At 42.1% G+C, this 22,019-nt stretch overlaps 1 protein-coding gene across 8 annotated transcripts in view; it reads right to left on the minus strand.

The window, feature by feature from the left end:
- The window catches only part of PLCB1 (phospholipase C beta 1), a 382,337-nt gene that overhangs the window by 241,542 nt on the left and 118,776 nt on the right, over positions 1–22,019 (minus strand). The window contains exon 1 of one of the 8 annotated variants that reach the window (XM_040551663.1): positions 10,289–10,401. The exons of 5 other annotated variants lie outside the window; for them this stretch is intronic. In XM_040551663.1, the coding sequence (XP_040407597.1) occupies positions 10,289–10,360 (72 nt within the window). In that variant the 5' untranslated portion in view covers positions 10,361–10,401. Of the gene's footprint in view, positions 1–10,288; positions 10,403–22,019 lie in introns of those variants that run through there. 2 more of the 8 variants (XM_040551666.1, XM_040551660.1) reach the window with 2 other exon arrangements.

Raw genomic sequence — 22,019 nt, forward strand, 5'->3', positions numbered from 1 at the left:
TGTTTTTTTTAAACAAATGAACAAACAAAAATCTAATCTGCAGTACCGAAATCAGAGCTGCAACCCTCACTTCTACCCCCCGGGCTGCATATCCTGCGTACTAATTGTGCTTAAGCATCTGGGCTGAGTCAGCACCTCTGGTCCCACCCCGTGGCAGTCAGACACAGCTGGTGAACACACTGACTGTGCTAAAATAAAGACAATGGTTATTCTTAACTGCTGGATTAAGCATTTACAGATTTTAAGATAATTTTCAGGCGCGTCTTGGCTCAACAAGTATAGCCAGAGTATCTCAAACCACTTCCTTGACACCTGGATATTACGTCCTCCTGCTCTGTACGCCATGCTCAGTCGGCTTCTGCCTGCGTGGCAATACCCGTTGTGCAATCTGGCCAAAGTCTGGTGTCCTGGTTTCAGGTAGGACAGAGTTAATTTTCCTCCTAGTAGCTGGCAGGGTGCTATGTTTTGGATTAGAATGAGAAGAGCGCTGATAACATGCTGATGTTTTAATTGTTGTAGAGCAGTGCTTACACCAAGCCAAGGACTTTTCAGCTTCTCGCTCTGTCCTGCTAGCGAGCAGGCTAGGGATGCAGCAGGAGCTGGGAGGGGACAGACCCAGGACAGCTGACCCAAACTGGCCAAAGGGGTATTCCATACCACCTGACGTCATGCTGAACAATATATAGGGGTGGCTAGCTGGGGTGGAGGGGGGGGCCGGCTGCTCGGGGATAGGCTGGGCATCGGTCAACGGGTGGTGAGCAATTGCATTGTGCATCACTTATTTCGTACACATTATTACTATTAATACTATTATTATTATTATTATTGTTATTCTTTTCCCTGTCTTAATAAACTGTCTTTATCTCAACTCACAGGCTTCACTTTCCCGTTTCTCTCCCCCATCCCGGAGAGGGAGGGGGGAGGGTGAGCGAACGGCTGTGTGGTGTTTAGCTGCCAGCCGGGCTAAACCACAACAGCTGGGAATGGGGCGTCCCTGTTTGGAACCGGGGCACTCTCCTGTAGTGCTGGCCTTGCTTCCCAGGGGTGGCTGTCCTGAGCCAGTGCTGAGTTTTCTGCTTGCTTTCCCCATAGCCCAGCAGACGTAACCCAATACAGTCACACACTCTTGATCTGGTGCTAATGGACTGTAACAGTACAGCTTCGAAACCATCACGTGTGTAGAACAGTACTTGAGAAACCAGCCAGCTACAGTTTTAAGCAAAACACTTTCTCCAGCACTACACGTAAAGTCTGAGTAAGTTAGACAAGAGTAGAGAATAAAAGGCTCTAGAGATGCTTTCTTTTCCAATGCGCTTCATTGCTGGTGTTAAAAGAAACAACTTCCCCAGTATCACGTATGTAGCAAGTATCCTTTTGTGCCTGAAAGCCTACCTTTTCCTACTCTGATGGCAGACACACTGCTAATAGCTGTCTTGCTGCGTCATTTGCAGGAACAAGCGACTGGAATTGTCACACGATGTTTGCTGATGTGAGCCAAGCCAGACCGGCTGGGCAACACAGCCTTGTAAAACTAGAACGCTTGGAATACATTGCTTGGTACATCCAAAAGCCATTAAAATGAGTAGCCCAATGACTGGTAAAGAACAGCTTCCAATTCAATGCCATAATCAGCAGTTACCTTTTATCCACAGATGAAGCATTGCTTCACATTGATACTGAAGATGATAACTAGCAACAGCAAGTGGTCAGCCACTTCTATGGTACTTGATGGATGTGCCACCATACCACCCGTAAAGCTCTTTATAAGTTTGGGTCCCTTTCTAAATGTCCACAAACACAAAGCAATGACAGGCTTAAAATCTGTGGAGGCAGGTGATTTGGACTTAAAGTCAGATTCTGTCAAGGAAACTGTATGAAAACAATAAAAACCAGCAAAAGCAGACTTAATCTAGCCTGTGCCGGATATGCTGCTACCACTGTACAGGCTTTATCCTTTAGGCCACCAAATCTACGCTAATCTCTTCAAGACTACCAGAAACCAAAAGCAGACAAACTCGCTATTTTCAGCATGTCAAAACTTGTCCTAAAATATCCTGCTTTAATGTCCTTTTTTTAATTTTTATTTTTAATTCCCCCATGACAGGCCATTTTAGCTTACTATAGTAAATACTGCAGGGTATTTACCCTGGAAGTCAGAGCACTGGCTGTACTTTCATTTCATTGTAAAAAGCCAAGATAACAAATACAGATTTATTATTAAATGTCCCACCTTTCACACTATGCAAATTCACCCGGCCTGCAGCCTACTTTTGGCAGTACTCTTTCCCAAGGGCCCTTTAGGAAGAGGCTATCAGCCAGATTAATTATTTTAACAATAGCAGCCTTTTCCTAGTGCCATTTTTTCTGTCACCATTATGTGACAGAAAGCAGGGGGGAGGCAGAATAAATGTATCCAGCCTGTAATATCTATCAGTCCAAAAGTTTCCCGCAAGCACCCAATTCAGGGTGCAAGCACGAAGCCGTCAGCTTCATGTGACCTATTTGGGGGACAAGAGACACCACGGTGGGTGCTTGCTTCTGGAAGGGGCCACGCGGCCGGTCGGGCTGAACATCACCAGGCTATGTCTACAGGACAGACAGGGACAGCCAGCAGCACTAAAATAACCTGCTCCTGTTTGTCGTCATTCCTTACAATGCATTAGCTTCCAAATGGAAAATGCAGCAACTCATAAATCCTTTGATGCTCAATAACTTACGTACGCTTCATTTACCACTCCTGCTCTCCTGACGGCTACTTGACAGGATCATAATTGTAGCAGCACGTGATTGCTGTGCACTGCACGCCAAAAGGACATGTCCTGACCTTCCCGGACGTCTCTGCGTTGAGCCCTGGCTGTGCGGTGCTGCAATGGGGCCTCCTGGGGCAAAGGAGTGCAACCCCCAAAGCTGCCTGGGGCTGAGGGTGCTCTGGTGCTATTGTCATTGCACCACAGGACATGGAGAGGAATCTTGAGGGCACAGGGGACGTTACATCTATATAGGTGCAAACTGGGTGTGCTTACTGGAATAAAGAAGTTATATACAGGCAGTGAGTGTAAACATGGATAAATTATGGATTTTCTTATTCTGAGACAACTCCTGAAGTCAGCAGCCCACAGTGGGTAGGCTAAGATAAAAATAGCAATTCCCTAACTCATTATTTTTTAACAATTCAGAGCCACAGATGGGAGGGGAAGGAGAGGGAATCATCCCTCTTCCAGCCCAAACCACACGGGGTGTTGCAACCTGCTCTTCAGCTGCAGTGCTCCTTATTTCAAATTTGGGCTTTTTGCAGATGCTGATCCCAAAGATGCAAAACAATGCGGGCACTGGAGATTACTTCATGCGAACGGGCTGTGCTGTATGTTTTATTTAGCAAAAAAAACAAAGCATTTGGCACTCCACAACCTACTCTGCAATGTTTACAAAATGATAATAACCCCAAAGAAATGCCAACAGGAACTTAGCACGAGTTCAACAAATCACCTTCAAAGTGGCACTCTGACACAATGGTGTCAAAACACATTTCCTTTCTCACTGGAACAATCCTATTATTCCGTACTGACAAATGAAGGGGAGAAAAGCGCTTTTAAAGCCATGGAAAAACTACAGATTTGCAAGGAGACTGAAGTGGCTGGTGAGCTCACACAACTACTTGGGGTGAAGCTGGACTTCTTTGGGAAAGAAGTCTTGAAGGCAAGGGATGTTTGACAGAGAAAAGACTACGGGATTATCCCAAAGGGTCATATCCACATCAGCATAAATCCATGACAAGACAATGTAATCTTGATGACTCCAACCGGCACCAGATCATAATCCCTCCCATGAAATGGAAAACATTTTATGCCCCTGTTAACTGCCCCTTCTCAATACCATGACAAGCAAATGGGACTGAGAAGAAGAAATTATTTTCACACTACTCCAAGGAAGGCCAGTATAAGGTATTGAAGGTATCAACACTTACATAAGAAAGCCTAAAATAGTGCCATGCAGTGAATAAGGGGGCATCACTTACACAGAACCTGTGGTACTGTGACGAGGTTCTTATTCCCTTGCAGAAAGTCCAACGTGTTTTTGTACATCCCTTGCTGAATGCTGGTAATTTTTATTCTTTTGTGATTGTTTATCAGCCATATGATTTGCAGCATTTTCTGTCTCTAAAGTGGTGGGATATAATGTTAGTACTATTTAAGAGTACCACAACAGGCAGGGAATATACCAAACATGCGAATGACAATCAGATGCGCCTCACCCAAGCTGAATGAGAAAAGAATTGTGAAGTAAGAGTGAAGTTAACTTCAGCCTACCACCTTATGCAGAATTTGCATGTTCATCAGACACCACTGTACGAATCTGGCAAAGACTGCCTATTAAGATGCAAGAGGTTTAGTGCTTTTTGTACACAAGCTGACCCACATCCTCACAGGCAAACGAGAACATCTGATTAGGAAAGGGACCTGGCTGAGGTCTAGCAGTCAGGAGAGTTTACCAGTCCAGTGACACAATCTAGATTTCCAACTCAATGCTTTATTTATTTCACTACCACGTCTCCTCGAAAGAGAATCCTCATGGAGTGAAAGAAAAACATTTTAAGGAAAATAAAGATGTTAAATGTCTCTTCCACAAAGAAAAATGAAGGGCCAATTCCCCTTTGCATTTCTTTTCCACGGGAACCATTTGATGTAAAAACTGATGTAAAATTTGATGTACATTTAATGTAAAGCAGGAGGGAAAGGCTTAACATCTCTCTGGCTATCAGTACATTAGCAAAGATGCTGCTCATGCTGGAAACTTCATATTCAGTCCTCAGGAGTGAGGATGGGTGTCTGCTTTAGTGCTGCATGTGAACGCCCATTAATGGCAGGAGCACATTCGGCATGCACCTGGAGCACAACTTCTGATTTAGTTTCATCCAGTTTGCGTATGCCAAGACTGCTGTGCAACGTGAAACAAATCAGGGGAGATTTGCTTCAAAGAGCACTCCTAAAGCACCAGCGTGCACAAACCTTCTGTTGGCATGAAAGGAGCCAGCGAAGCGTACCTGTGCAGCACAGGCTGCTGGCTGCAGAAATCCCGCAGGCAGGCATACAATGGGCTCGGTCTGCAGAGCTGCAGAATGAGCAGCAAACCAAGCTGCTGATAAATAGCAAAACAACATTCAGCACCAAGAAGCTGCCGTAGCCAAGAACCAGTGACACCTGACTCCCGGACTTACACGAAGTTCCTTTACCCAGACACAAAAGAAATGTGTCAGCAGTGAAAAATAACCTGCTGCAAGTGTTAATGCTTGAGGGTGACTGTGGTAGCGTGAACCTTTGTGTGTGCACAGATAGAGCTGTGCTGCTTTACATGTATGAATGACCACGAGTACACAAGGAGCACCCTGAACAAGTGACAGCAAAAGGCTGCCCCCTCAGTACTTTTTAACTGCTACTTAACGCACAGAACATAAAGAAAGCAGAACAAACACAAACCATAACCTGGCAGCTTGTGAGGGAGCACATTATTTTACAGACTATGCTAAAAACATCACAAAACTTCCCAAGACCACTTCCCTCCCTGTGTCTCAATTCATCACCATGTTTCGACTTGGCCCAAGGGAGCAGGAGGGAGATACTTGGGATATTTAGCAGACTTCCATTCTTATTAACGTATATAAAAGATCAATGAAATGGTACTATGGTATTCTCAAAATAGCACAGCACAAACACATGCTGCTTACTACTGAGAATCTCTCAAATCTTATACTCAGCAAAAACTAGCTGGAGACACCCAGTGTAACAGCTGCAAAGGAAAATTCAAGGGAGATTATTCAAAACTACACTGAACTCATAAATATCCCTCAAATTTAAGGAGGAATAAAACAGGTGCTTGATTTACGTGTCTGGAATAAAGCATTACTGAGTCCCCTGTATTAAGGAAGTCATTGGGGGGGAAAAAAAGCCAATTACTAAGACAAAGCTCCAATAATAAATTTGTTCTGTAAGACCGTGGAAGGTCAGCGTGTGCAGGAACTGCTTCATCGCTCAGTCTCCACAGCTCACTGCAGGCAATTGGGAGTGGGTGGGAGGGGAGGATGAGGGTCAGCAGCACCACCAGCTCTCCATGCTCAGAAGGGAAGGGCAGCTCCGGGGGCTGCAAACCCCCACGCAGACATTCTGGCATCCCAGCCAAAGCCTGGCTGACAAGGGTCCTGACGTGTCTATTTGCTGCTAATAGCAATCGTGTCATTATAAGACAATATTGATTTTCTTCTTTTTACTAAAACTTCAAACTCTTGGATCTCTCAGGCTTTATTGAGCGTTCCTCAGAGTTCCCGCAGCCGAGCTGGCTGCTTTCCTAAGAAAGCCATCCATGGATGTGGGCACCTTATTCGTCTCCAGAGGCATCTTAGCTCAGTAATGAGGCTGCCACCTTGCACTTCCTTCTGGCTCTGAACAATGCATCTGCAAGCTTGCTCTGAAGCACATCAGCCATTTAGCCACACAAAGGGATTTCTTCCTGCCCAAAGAAGCTGAAGTCAGATTTGCGAATTTTTGAAAAAAAAAAAGGTATAATTACCAACCATTAGTGGCACATACTCCCCCAGAAAGGTTGAAGACTAGCATTCCTTGAAGGGTTTCCTAAGCCTTTTTTGCTTGGTAAAAATATCTAACAAGGGTGGAAAAAAAAAACCCTCCACAACATAAGCAGCATGGAGTCCTTTCGCTGCATAATACACTTCTTATTTTGGTAATAATGAAAGTTGGGCACTTTCTAAAGCAGTTTGTTCCAGATTGCAGGCTCCCACTGTACAAAAATAATGACCCCTTCCCCACCCCATCAAAACAGTAGCATGCAATCCTTGCAGGACAATATCCCATTGTATTTCTCTGAATGCCTTATTGGCAGTGTAACTGGTGTGAAGGAGGGAACACAATCACTTCTTTGCCCTCCTACTGCTGCCAGCTAGAGTTCAGGGAAACATGACTCACGGCTGCTGCCAATATGTTGATTTGAGGGAACGAAGAGAGAGGCCCCACTAATATAAATGCATGGACAAATGCCACGCTCCGGCCTCTTCTCCTTTTAGCTACCAAAGGGGCGCAGGACAGGAAGTCCCTGCTGATCACCAACACCAGCAGGAGCACACTACTGAGCAGGACAGGCCACCTCAGCAGCATTGCTTTCTCTGGTTAGAGGCTTATCTTGGCTTGGCTGCTTTATAAAGTAACGAATCTCTTTCTTCCCCTGGTTCTGAGTACCAAACAGAATCTCTCCTTAGCATCCATGTGTTCACCCCCTGAGACAATCTCATGATTTTTCAATTGTCTTTCAGCTCTCCATGCCTTTCTGTCTTCTGTCCCAGCTGCCTGTCCTCTGCTTTCCTGCATTTACCAGATGGGTTTATGTCTCCCACAACGCACATTCAGCAACTGGGATGCTACCCTGAAGACTGTTAAGAAGACCAAAGCACCTTACAAAGCCAGAGCTCCCACTGTACTGAAATGGAGGGACAGCTACATGAGGCAAAACTATGTAAACCCAATCCCTCGTTTCCATGAATAACACAGTCTCCCACTTAGGATGCAATTAGAACAAAAAGAAACCTCTGTGCTCAGGTTATTCATTTACGGTAAAACCAGTGAACCGATAAATAACATTTGTACTCCTAGATCCCTCAATTGCTTCACGGGTCTCCCCCATGACAAAGCCCACAACAAGCCCCCCCACTGCACGAAGGCAGAACCCCATCATCACGCAGTCTCGCAGCCCAGTGCACCAAAGCAAGGCAGGAGAAAACCCCCAGGCTGAGCGCATGCACAGGATGGTGGCCTGCCACAATCCCATGCAGCCCCAGGACTACTGCAGCCGCTGTTCCCCCAACTCCTACTGGTCATTCTTGCATACAAAGCCCAAGCTGGTATTTTGCCATCCTCTTTTCATGACTCTCTTTCTGATACTGCTTGCTTTTCCCCCAAGCCATTGATGGAGAGGCTGTAGCTGATGGTTTCCTGCAGAACTTGGTTGACAGTTCTGTTTTGTTTATGGCTCCTTTCCATTTAGCCACATAATTATGTCCATTTGCAGTACAGAAACAGATTCCAAGAATAAAGTGACTCACATTCATTAAGCCTGTTTGGATGGAATTTAACAATGTTGTACCCTACCCAGAAAGGACGCAGTGTCCACGCTTGCAGCAAGGCTGGACAGACTTATGACAATGACAAGGGTGTAAACCGAGACGCACACACTTCTGCCTCTGCTGCAGGACCAGGAGCATGCAGCAGGCTGGCAATGAGAAGCCCCTGGTTTCCCTGGGTACCACAGTAAAACCTTTTGTGGTTTGCCACAGAACAATGGAGTTTCATGACTATGTTTAAAAAATGGGGCTAGGGTTAGGGTTTTTGGTTGTTTTGGGGTTTGTTTGTTTGAATGAGACTACATCTTGCAGCACAATTAAGTTCCGATACCCGTACATTCTGTGTGGGAACACTGAACACTGTTTATGTCTGACTAAAAGCACATCCCGGTTCTGGAAGCTTTTTGGAAATTACTGGGAGATAGTACAAAATAGTTGTGAAAAGGTATTCCTATAGTCTCCTCTCAAACAGCACAATTATGATTATGATAATGCCATACGCAGATTGGAAGTCGTCAATGCTTATACCACAAGCTCACTTCTGGTTAGGCAAAGCAGTGGGTACATGTAACCCAAGCAGGGAGATGACACCAAGAGGGACACTGAAATTATTGCATTAAATTTATCCAGAGCCCTAGAATCCACCCACATGTTCCTGAGAAGCACAGGCCTTCACAGGTACACTGTTTAAAGAACAGTTTTAGGAACTCAGAAGCCCTAAACTTTGATACCATGTAAAAGCACTTTTTTTTTTTTTTTTTTTTTTTTTTTTTTTAAGTCAGAAGTGTATAACCTACCATCTCTTTAAATTTATTTGGGAATATTTGTCCATTAAAAGCTAGAGAGCTGACCCCGAGGTACCTCAAGATAAATTTAATATAGCTCTCCAAGAATTAGGTAAGAATCTGATGTTGACCTCCGGGCATTACTGCTGAGCAGCACGAAGACAAGTCTGCACAACGCGACACTTTCATGATGGGGTTAGCACCTCTTTACTGCAAAATATTCCAATTGACCCTGAGGGGAGTCAAGCTACTACTGTATCTTCCTACCCTCACACAAACTTGTCTCCCCTCCCACTGACAGCAATGTATAATATTTCCAACAGCAAAAAACATTCCCCAATTTTTTTTTTTTAAGTCCTTCTCACCCACAATCACCAAGTGTCATCCGTGAGGCACTATCTCATCCTTTGGCAAGCACAGCAACTGTTTCTGTGCTAAAGTAGCAAGTAAAATCTGTATCTGGCACTGACTTTGGTTCAAATGATTTAGCTTAAGAAAAAAAAATAAAATCTCATTTTCAAAATCACCCAAGTAACAGGGTAACGCTAAAGCCGTGTCCTGCTGACTGTCAATAGGAACCGTGCTCCTCAAACTTCAGGAGATGACACAGATAAAACTGTTGAAGAAGCAGTAAGGAACAAAACGGTTTCACAGATTGAATACAGCTATTTGTGATTTCAGTAAGTAAAAAAGGTGATAATGACTGCACAGAACATTTTCCACTAAAAGTCAAGTGAATATGTACATTGCTTTTTCAACGTGAAACGAAACAGAAAACCAGTTGCACTGATCTGAGCTCTGGACCTGATTATATTTCGACTAATAGGTACTGCTAAATTGAAGGGGAGCTGACAGCTTTCCTTTTCTGAAACTTTTATGGCCACTAAGTTAATATATTCAGATTAAATGTGTTTTATACAGCTACACCGGAAAAAATGGTTCTCTCTGCTCATTTTTACATCTGCCAGAGTGGGCGATAGACAGAAAATTGGACTGTAAAGCTGCACTACTGATAACCACCTCACTTTATTTCTTCCTCCCTAAAAGATTGTTTCTCTTTCCAAAACTTTGATTTATTGGTTCCAGCGATCTGGATGGGAATAAACTGGGAGAAAAAGCAAGAGCTGTTCAACGAGAAGGCTGACACGACGACTACTGCCTGGAAAGGGAAGCTAGACCAAGAATTGGAAAAGGTTTCATCTTCTCATTTCTGCAGGCAATTGACCATCGGAGTGGGTCTCCCACCCTGAGATTCTGAGAGAATCCAGGGATTAGATCCATCCTTCGAGCAGAGAGACTGAATAACTTTCTCAGTTTAATACTGATGGATGAATTTGCTATTGACTACATGCAACTCAATACTAATTTTCAAATACCTTACCCACATCAACCACATGCTACTGGCTTTGGCATGGGAATCACTGGATGGATTTCCACTGCTCCTCCTTGGCATCAAACCAAGGGACCAGGTTCCTCCTCTGTACACACATTTGATGCACCTTGTGGTGTCACAAAAGCAGGGATGACATGGTAACCCAGCACCAGGGAGGTCAATAGCACTCTGCAGAAAGAGAGCTCTGCTGGGGCAGTAAAGCAGGCACTGCAACTGAATGGCATGAACCTCCCAGGGCATAAAGCTCTATAATGTATTTTAGGGGGTAGAAATTGTCCATATCTTTCCTTTTTTTCTCTACATTTCTCTTAACAAAACAGCTGGGAAATTGATTTTTTTATGCCTTCTTCTCACAAAACCTATGGTGTGTAAAGAAGCAATGCTGGTAAGCCATTAGAAGAACCACAAAGTAATATGGAATCATGAATAGCACTGAATCATAAAGCTCTACTATTTCTCAAATACCCCTTCCAGCAACACGCAGCTTACAAAAATAATAATAAAAATAATTTCTCAGCACTGCTGCTAGCAACTACAGGCCAGCTCCCCAATCTGAAGAAAGCATACTAAATTCAAAGTCTTGTCTAGAGGTTTGGAGACAGCCACCAGAAAAGCTAGAGGGATTGAAGAAGAAAAAGAGGCAGACACTCAGTGCTTGCGGCAGTAATGTCACCAACTCCAGCCGCTTCATGCAGGCAGATGATTTTGTGCTATTAAGACAACTTGCTGCTTCAAAGTATGACAAATGAAGTAAGATATAATGAATAAAAGCAATTTAAATATACACTTATTTTAGAATTAAAATAAAGCCTTGATTTCTTTGTTTTCAGAAAACATCTTATTGAAGTTCTATTATCTGCTTCACAAAATAATGTAAAGATAAATGCAGCTCTTATCTCTCTTGCCATCAGTGAAACAGAAAAAAAGGTAAAAAAATAGTTTAGTGAGTGTTCAGTTCCAACAGAAAGCAATACTGCTTTTAAGTTTTGAAAGACAGCCAACCAATTCATTTGGTATTTTCTAGTAATAGGCATTTACCCACGTCAGCTATGCCAGCCTTTTGTTTAGCACAGAATTATTGCCCGTATGTCTTGAAAATTGCGCCTGTCATACAGATTTTTTTAAAAAATCCACGCCCATTTAATAAATAGAAGCATCTCAGAGATAATCATAACCTTGCAGGGAGCAATCACACACAGGAGCATGCTCCTTCTGAGGAACCTGGAATCAAACGCGCTTGAGCCTGGTTTCTCCTCCCTTCTCCCCACGAAGGGCACCTCGCTGCCAGGCAGCCCACCACCATCGCTGAAATACGCAGGACACAAAATGCAATCGACTCCAACGATTTCGTACGGCACAGCAGTGCTACAGATAGATGTGAAGTATACATACTGGATCCCTGGCTAGCTTAAAACCACGCGGGCCCCTCGAAATGCGCTGTGAGTTTTATGCCTGATCTTGAAACAGGAAAGATTACTTGAACATGAACGCACAAAGATAATTTCCATGATGCAGACAGGTGGTGACTCGAACGTAGCTAGTCGTATCAAGAATGTGACAATACGTATAAATATACACATATATTTGCATACTCATTAATTTTTTCATATGGAGATAAAATACTAGCTGGCAGAGAAGCATATAAAGATGAGACTGCTGCTGAGTTCATTATTACTATTTTGGAGATGATTATCAAAGGAGAAGCAAGTACTTCGTGCTCAGAGAGGCCAATAGGAGGTGATGAGCACCACTGACCTCTCTCAGTTACGCAGCCATTACAAGCCATGTTCTGCTTCTTTCAACTTTTCCTGTGCAGGAACCATGGTACAGCATGTTCTGCAGAACAGTGAAAATATTTTCCTTCTCCAAAATAACAAAAAGAACAACAATGAAAGAAAAACTCAGTACCCAGAGAACGAGCTGTTCTCTATGATGAATAAGGCTACAGTTTTTGTTTGCTTAGGTTTATTAACCACAGTGAATGAAAAAAATAATCATCTATTGCTACTTTATATTTAATCATCTGCTTTCCAGCTCTGCTTGAAGTTCTCAGGTACCTCAAGCTAGCAGAGGTTAGGCCCAGTAATGGCTACACTGCGTGACGCTAAGTGTTTTTGACAAGCTCTATTATAATTATATTTAAATGTTTTGTTCTAAGGCTTGTGTTTGCCGAAGTCTTTGATGGGAGATTAAATTACCTTCACCCTAAAACCCTATAATAATCAAAACAAAACAGAAACGTAGTGTCAATTTGTGTCCAAATCTGCTTACAAAAGGGAATTAGCTCAGGCCTTTGCCTAGCCAAGCGCTTAATCATGTGCATAATTTCTCTTACGTCAGTATCCCCACTGATGTCAATGAACAGTTGAAGCCACGATCACCAGGCTTCACACATGCCTGAGTGCTCTCCTGGATCGGGGCCTCGGAGAAGTCACGCACACCTCGGGGGCTCGGGGCAGGCAGGCCAGGGAAGGTCTCGCCATGGATGTCAAGAGAAAGCTCAGCATGCAGCCCCGTGCTCCCTCAGAAATAGTAAGCCCTGCATCATAAAACAGATGACAAATTTGAATTAAATTTGTAACAGAAAAAGCAGTGTTCCGCTGGCCTGAGATGTTGAAGTACCATCCAAAATTCAGGCAATTAATTGATGATTACAGTAGCGCCAGTTAATTAAATGAAATCATGACAGATACAAAAATTGTGTTCTTTATTGCATTTCTGCATAACCAAATGTTAGCTTATGTTTTACACAGTCCAGGGGAACGCACTGACAACTCCAATTCCCACAGTAACTTCTGCCTTTCTATCAGGGCCTCAGCACTTAGAAAAGCGCTCATGCAGCTGAGCAGCAAATGAAGACGGCTTGTGCATCTCAAGGTAACAGGCTAATTTGTGTGAAGAACTTTCAGGTCATTGGGCACTTGCCTGCAGAAAAAAGCAGCTCCTGTTGACTCCTCCTGAGGTCTACACATACCAGTCGGCACCTAAGCTTTGTGCAAAGCAGCGAGATGGCACCCTGAATCTGAACACGAGGAAACCCAAGACTTGGGAGACTTTTCATGAGTACTTTCATGAAAAGCTTTAATATTGACAAGTTTTGTTTTTGCATAGCAGAGACCAGGCTGGGAGCTTCTGAAAAGGACGGACATTTTTATCTATGTTATGGAGTTGGAAGCAGGCTTAGGCAGCCAGAGAAAAGGATTTAATTATCGCTTCGTCAACCATATCCTGTCCACAGCGAGCGCGGCTTATTTTGACGGCTGCCGCTGCTACCACTTGTTCTAACCCAGCAAACAGGAGGTGAAGATAAGGTGTGTTTGGATTCTTTTTGCTGGATAGGATATTGTTTTTCCTTTGCTTGTTTCATGGTCTCCGGCTTTGTTACATCGTTTGGTCATTATTCAGCCAAGTGAAAAACAAATAAATGTTTCCTGTTCTCTGCATAAATCGGTGAATGCAATCCTTAATCTGTATTCTTCTGCTCTGAGTTCCCCTTAATTTACAGTGTGTGTACATACACAACACATATATTTACATGTTATGTATACTATTTACACATTTGTATACTTTGCAGTAAGGTGCACGTAGCCTCTTTATTTTTCTCCAAATGACTGCTCTCTGACATCCTTTTTAAACATCCAATGTTAACAGTAGCTCATTATTAGCAGTACAAAGACAAAATTACAACTTTAATCTTAGACACTTGTCTAAACTCATCTTGGCAGCACTGTTTTGTTATGCTGGTCAGTACCTAAACAAACCTACGTGAGAAGCTTCGGTTTCAAGTACCTTGCTTTACGTTCAGTTTCTGCAGAACAAACACATGGAAGTTTTATGTAACAGTGCCTGCAAATGCCAATCCTTGCTTTGAAGATAAAGCAGTGAAGACTCTTCTGCTTGGTACCTACTTCATCCGTCTTGTGCCATTACACTTGGCCGCATGACAGCAGCAGCTTCAAACCTTAAGGAGCCTGGCAGAACGATAACAAAACCTTCCCGAGCTTCATGCTTAATAAAATAAACCCGAAGTGCCACAACAGACAGCACAGTCCCTGCGGAACAAATGCTTCAGTTTTTCATGCCTGTGCTTTCCTCTTCCTATGCAGTAAAACTACATTAAAAAATGTATGGTATATATATGGTGGGTCACCAAAACATCATGAGTAGACAGGGGTCCTGACAGTTGAAATTGGTGCTTTTGTTAATATTCAAAGAGGATGAGTATGGGATTTCTTTCCAGCCCCATCCAGGAATGTTTTTCCCAAAGGAAAAATTGCAGAAGAAATTTACTAGATTAAGAGCTAAACCTATACTAAGTCACGATCCTTCACCAAGCAAATGCAATGTATACGCTTGGTTCAGGAGACACATTTTTATTACTTTTCTATTTGGTTTTACACTTTCTTCATTTCAATGGAGGCTAAGAAATGATAAGTATTTCCTGGCAAGGCTGAGCAGTAGGGAGCATAAAAATCTTTCACAAGAGACTCCTTTTGCACAGTTTTTTACCTTGCTGGTAAAACTTCTGAGGGGGGGGTTGACTCTGTGGCCGTTTCAGGTATCTTTCTAAACAGACTGCTTAACCATGATGTTCAACTTCCATTACTTTTAAATGATTCATTGTCAGCTATGACAAAGATCAAGCACCTCAGCTGAAGTACTGACTTTGTTTACAAAGCACAACAAAAGAAAGATCTCTGTGTTGCCTGTCCAACATTATTCCCAGAGGACCGTGAAACAGCTCTTCTGCTGAGGTTTAATCCTACATCAACTACTGAGACAGAGAAGACTTACAGAGCTCAGAGGGCTTGACGTTGGTCTGTAATAGTGACTGAACTTCACTTTCTCAGTCTTCCACAAGCATCATCAGAGCAGAGAATGGAAACTTCGTCAAAGCAAAACCAGCAGAGGAACAGCAGGCAGAAGCCAATCCCAACTGTTTAAAAAGCTGTTCATATTAATTTTTATGTTGAACTGACATAGCTGTAGACAGTTTCTGTTGTATACCCTTATGAGGAGAGATGCATTTTGAGCTGTTTTAGAGAGTCAGGATTCTCAAATTAATCTTGCAAGGCCAAACCAAGGTACTTATCTGAATTATAAAATATGCAAAATGCTGTTAAAAACAGTAGTTCTCACTGAATTTTTGAGTTCCAAATTCTTAATGTTAGTCATCAAACAATAGATTTTAGATTTATAATGCCTACAAACTTTATATTGTACTCAGTTTCAGAAGTGTGAATTCCAGACAAGTAATTCTGATGCTTTTTAAACTGTATCTTAAGTCCCTAAAAATGGCATTTTCTAATTTGAAGCATCCAAGTTTAAAAATTGACATCTTAACTGTCTATATATAGTATAATTCACACATATCTTTATCAAAACAACATTCCATAATGCTAAAATAAAATGTTTCATAATTATCTGCTGTGGATAAATAAAACACATCATGTATTTACCCTTTGCACCAAAGAGACAGAAAAAAAAAAAAAAACCCAACCTGATAATCCAGCCTGAAGAGTTAAAATAGATTTTGGCCACTCTGTCCCCACACACTGCAGATGTTTTTTAAAAACTACTGTTATGAATTATAGCGAAGTACAGAATGAAACTACCCATGGGCACAAAAGGATATTCAGAGGACTGTTGTTAGACATCTAGGGGATCAGAGAGCTTTAAAGATGGTACATGAACACTTTTATGGTGTTATTGACTGATCCTACTGAAAAAAATGCCTACCAACTCACAAGATAGATGACCTTAAATTTGTCAACTACGGAAGTAAAATATATATTTCATTATGCAGCAAACAAATTTATTGCTGCATTTTCTATCTTTTTTATGTTCGGTGGAACCATCTCCATGGGATTTCTGTAGCATGTCAGCATGGCTACTGCTCGGTAAGAAAACAAAAAGGAAGACTATGCTTCCCTTGCCAGTGCTACAACACTCAATATAGCAAGACCCCGAGACCTAAACGTGATATTTTCTATTCCTTGAATTCTAGGTCAAGGGATGTTTCAAGAGGCCATCAGAAGATGGCTGCATCTTAACAAATTTCCTGCACCATGGTCCTGAACAAACTGAGCACTTGTGATGACAAGCTATGGATCTTGGCCAAAATTGTCAGAAATGAATGGCACCTGAGTCACTGCCACCTTTTACACACTTGGTGTGACACAGCTAATGTGCCTAACTCGGAAAGCTGAAAGCACTTTCTAGAAATTTGATTTTGAAGACTTCTATGAGGTAAGAAAATCCAACTGCCATTGAAAACACGGGCCAGCAGGTGCATAAACCTCCCTTTCCATGCTCCACAGAATGGATTTTTAAGCATGTAACTTGAAAGGAGAAGGGTTAAACACAAAAATAAATGTTTTTTTTGAGAATTTTTTTGTTGTTCTTTTTCAGAGGCCATTCAACTTCCAGACTTCCTTGTTACTTAACTAGACTGGTTAAGAAAGCACTTCTTCAAAACAAGTCATGTCGGTTCCTCGTTGTGCAGTTTAAGATAGGATCAAGTTCTTTGGGTGGCCTTTCCCATGTCACTGGCAGCAGAGAAAGGGACCTCATGCAGGTACCAGAAGTCATCAATGAGCTAGAGATGCTCCAGCAGGTAGGAAATATGAAATACAGCCAGCCCTTCTCATTTCTCAACAAAGACTTCCATCTTTTGTCTCTTCTCTGCAGACTCAAACATTTTACTTAGGAAATGACAGGACGTTACAAATAATTTGTTTCCAGTTCTTGATTTGTCTTGCCCTGAGGCTAATTATATTAATAGACTTCCCTGGCTTTAATTAGTATTTTGCCTAACCCCAGCTGATCGTTAAAATTTCATTTAATCTGATCACTAAAGTACATATTTTAAATCCAGTCCAGATGAAGGAATTGCAAGTGTACAATTACCACTGAGTGGATGAGCCACTAAATTTAACTAAGGCCAGGGCATTTTTCACTCGTAAATTCAATTTCAGTATCTCAACTCCATTAGTGTGGATTGCAGAATCTTTCTCCTCATTTAACTGACAGCAACAATAAATCACAAGCTCATATTTGGTATATCTGAGACCCTAATTCTCAATTGCTGTCACTCTGCAGTTGCAGGTGGCTCTCCCATACACGAAACTCAGGCCTCTGCCTCTCTTTGAGCCTGGCTGGCACGTAACAGCAAAGAGCTCGGTGCAGACTTCGCTTCATGCAAGCGGTAAGATATTTTGTCAACAGAGCCATTCCATTGAAAGAAATAAACTTCTGCCAGCAAAAGAACTGTTTCACTTCTACAGCTGGGTCTATAATTGGGCATTTGCTACCTAAGATTTTCTAGCAAAAGCTCTACAACTGCATCCATCTTGGAGCAGCTGAACCCTCCGTACAGCCTCTGAGAACCGTGCTTCCAGGTGAGTTATGGGGCTGATAGCTACCAAGGCCCACAGGGGGATTTTTGCGAGCCCAAAGCTCTTGGCAAACATAACTCCACAGCTCCTTTACCGTGCCCAGAGGGACGTATTAACTCCTTTTCAGAGAAATGTTGGATGAAAGCAGAGCACGTACACTTCCCCGTTTATATGAAGTGCAGCTATTTGTGGAGGCTCACCGCAGAGTCATACATCCTCAAATTCCCAGCAGGTCTGAGTAACGGCACGGCAAAAAGCAATACTGTAGCTAAAACAAAGTCCTGAGAGCATGGCAAACATCGATTAAACCAATTCTTTTGAAGGAAGTGACAGCGTAAGCTGACACATTCAGTCAAATTATAACAAAAGCAAAGCCTGTATTTTTTGTGTCCATTAAAACCAAAACCAAGCAACTACTTTCTGGTTGTGCCTAAATGCTACCTCAAATATTATAAAGCTACTTCCTAAAATACAAGCTTTTCCTTGATTTCTCAATGAATTCTGATTTTGCCCAGTCTGATCAGCCCATGAGGATTCACTTGCCATCGCTGATGTAAAATTAGGCAGTCCAATTTTCCAGTGGAAAATCTAACCTGAAAGTGAAAATGCTTCTCATAGCCTAATGAAGGTTCTTCATTGCTGATGGAGCTTACAGGATCCTCTGTTTAACTTCTGCTGGTAGAACTGTTAAATAATTATTCTGATGTGGCAGTGGCAATCTATTTCTGTGTTATTATCTGTTGTCTCCACTTCAAAAGAAATTAGAGTGCCAAATGCGAAGTCTGACACCAGGTAACTTATAGAACCATTACTTATTTCCTCTCCTTATGTCTTGCTCCCTTATAATACATGAAATACAATTAACATCGCTGTGATAGAAAGAGTTCTCACAGAAACTCCGCTGCTGGTGACTGATTTTGCATGATGCCGAGTGCTCCTGTCTAGGTGCAGTATGACTTCAACTTCTAAATTTAGTTTAGATGGAAACTTCATCCTGCTGCCGAGTTAAATCTAGCATAAATCACTGCTAGGGTCTGCATTTTGTGCAACTCATGTTTACAATGCCTGGTTTACATACAGTTGTGCTAGCAGTCTTAAGGTTAACCTGAGAACATTTAAAATTGAAATAATTGTGTATATTTCCAAGAGATTTCTTTAATTGTACAATATTTTAATAATCTGCTTATAGCCTGTCTGTTTTTGTTTATCTGGAACAAAGCAGCTCGCATGAGTAAGATAATTCAATTCAAAAAAATACATTCCCTGTAGATGTCTCCAATACGCAGAATATTTTGGTCACTGATGTTTTTCACAAAGGCTGTGTTCCTCTTTCTACACTGAAGCCATAATACTGTTCCTTAGGGGAAAAGATTATTTGATGTATGAATAGCCTCAGATTTTATTCTTTTAAATATTTTGTTGTAGACCTGAGCTCCTCTGGCCATTTCTGTTTCCACAAATCTTTCCTGCAAAGTATTAGTCATGCTCTGATTTCTGTGAAATATATTTGATGAGCTGAATTCTTCTAGCTGGCACAGTGGCTCAGAAACAAAACATAGCTGATTTGTAAGCACTAATATTACCCAAAGTTTGCAGCTCAGCTGCTTATCCAATCTTTCATTATAAACTTTGCTTATAAATCTTAGGAAAGATCTTTTCATTAAACCACCAACCATTAAAATAAAAATTCAGCCAGAAAAAAAGTATTTTTAAGTAAAATAATAAAATGAAGCTCTTCTTCAATGTGTTAGTGCTTTAAGAGCTGGATTTCTGGATTAAGCAATTAAACTCCAAAGTTCCAGAAACACACTACAAAGTCGACAGACTGGGGAACAAGAAAAAAAACGAAGGATGAAATCGGAGCTCTGCTGAAACTGATGATGTTTTGTTTGCCTTTGGCTTTTAAAATACACAAATGTCAACCTCACTGAGACACACTGCTGCTTGTGATTCAACACAGTGAATGTAAGAGAGGCATCAGCAGCTGCATCTCCTGTGTTCTGTAACTGCTCACCAGCAGCATAGGGCTGGTATCATTTCCAGAAGAAACTGTTTCATCCTTCTCTTCTCCTTCTCTGTAAATCAAATCTTCATATGTAGTCCTTCAAACCCCACCCACCTCCTGACAACATAATCAGGTTTTCAAATTTCTGCACTAGGCCATTTCTATTCTTGCCAAGGAATACAAACTCATGACATGCCCTCCACACAGCCTACTCCACTGCTGTTACTTCCTGCACAACTAGCACTTGCTTGCACATCCTTTCAGGAGTTGAGAGCCCCTGTTTAATTAACAGCATCCTCGGTCACAGATTACCCGGTGATACGAAACGGAGATGCCTCCATGGACACTGGAAAGGAGAGAAGTATTCGCAGAGAGACCTCCATTGAACAGCTTGCCCATAACGCTACACCTGGGGCAGGGTGTATTTAGCCTCTGTTCCACTCAAGATTCTTTAAAAGATCTCTTTCTAATTTGCTTCCAAGTACAGCCTCATCATCTTGTTTTAAACATCACTGCTCAACCCAAACAGCTTATTGCAAAGACACTGCAATCTTCCATAAGTCTTGACTGACCAGGACAGACAGCATCCGTAGCACTGCTCGAGTAGAGCTGCTTGAAGAAGAAACTTGCACTTTGTGTGCAGAGACCTCTGCAAAGGAAGGCAGGCTCAAGGCAGAGGATCAAATGAGCTGCAAGCAGAGAAAAGAAGGAATGCAGCGGTGCTGTATGTAGCCCCTTTACAGGCTGACGATTTCAAGAGTTTTCTGTTAACGATTGATCTCCAGTCTGTTCCTCTCTCTCAGCTTCCTTTCCAGGAAATACATTTGAGCTCTGCCTGCTTTTAGACCTTTTTTTTTAAGCAGGAAAACCCAGCATCCCAATGTAAACACCAGTTCCTAGTAAGGAACTAAGTAACAAACACAGTGCAATTAGGGGGAAAAAAAAAAAACTTATCAGGACACCACATTCTCGATAAGTGACATAAACTTTGCATAAAGCTCACTTCATTAGTGCTATAACATGAACCACTGCATCATTTGCTTATCTTCAGCTGCTGTAAATCCTTCTAGCCAGATGACAGAACTAGAATAATGTTAACTCCAGTGCTTCTCTGTCAGGTGGTGTCTTAGGAAGCTGCCTTTCTGCAGGTCCTCTTTCCGAGATGTCTTCATTTGATGTTTAGTAATTACGAAAGGAAAGCTGAGGAGTGATGCACAGCAACAGCAGCAGCTCGGTCGCAGCAGTTGTATATCTGGAGTCAGTTTCCAGACCGTGCAGAGCAAGAAAGATCATTCAGAGTTCCAGTCCCGCCTTCTACACGGCTTGAGAAACTTTTGGCTTTCTCGATCCCTATTTCCTGGACTCTGACAGTTCCCAACAATCTCTCTTACTCCAAGAAAAACTAGCTGATGAGTCAAGAGGCACAATTAGATTGAATTATTCCAGGTTAGGGAATTAAAATAAAATAGCATGTGTACCAAATGTGATGGGGTCGTCGGGATTTACCTCCCAGATTTAGGGAAACAGATGAGACATTACAGAAATTCCTCACTGATAACTGAGGTTCAGCCTTACTGCAGGTCATCAGTTGAAAACAGTCTACTATCCTGACCTGAAAGAGATACTTATAACCACAAGTATTCTCCCCTGTAATTTACAATTGTGGAAGAAAAAAGTAAATTGGAGTATTTTTGATTAAAAACGGAATGACAAGATTCATAAAATTGAAATTGAACTTTGAAAGGACTTGGAAAGTCATCAGTGGAGTGTAACTGAGGAGAAATCCCTCAGTAAAAACAAATATGCATGCTGTTGTTAATGCTGTTTGCAGCAGAAGCTCAAAGCTTCTCCCCAATTTTACAATATCCATGCTATCCCTGCTCCACTGCAAAAAAATAAAAATAAAAATATTGAGGGCACTGTCTGATTTAGTGACTACTGTAAGCACGCATTAGGCACTGATCCCAAAATAATACCTATTCTGCTCCTTGGCTTTTATACAAAACACAAATATTTGCAAACACTCTCTATGCCATTCCTGCTAGCCTGCAGTTTATGAAGCACAGCAAAAAGGCTACATTTATAGTACCTCAGATAACGTATCTTGATCTTTCACTTTCTGTAAGTCATCTCTTTCATCACTGAAACAATGTCAATAAATAGCCATGCAGCTACGGAAGTACAAACAGCTCAGCCTTTAAATAAACCAAGAAAAACATGAAAACATTTGAAGTGAGACTGCAATACTTTGCAGGAAAGGATTGGAGACGCAGGAGGCGGTGTGATCTGTCCATCTGTATCGCCCTCCCAGGCGGTG

Source organism: Cygnus olor, chromosome 3 (genome assembly GCF_009769625.2).
Source record: "Cygnus olor isolate bCygOlo1 chromosome 3, bCygOlo1.pri.v2, whole genome shotgun sequence".
Lineage (NCBI taxonomy): Eukaryota > Metazoa > Chordata > Aves > Anseriformes > Anatidae > Cygnus > Cygnus olor.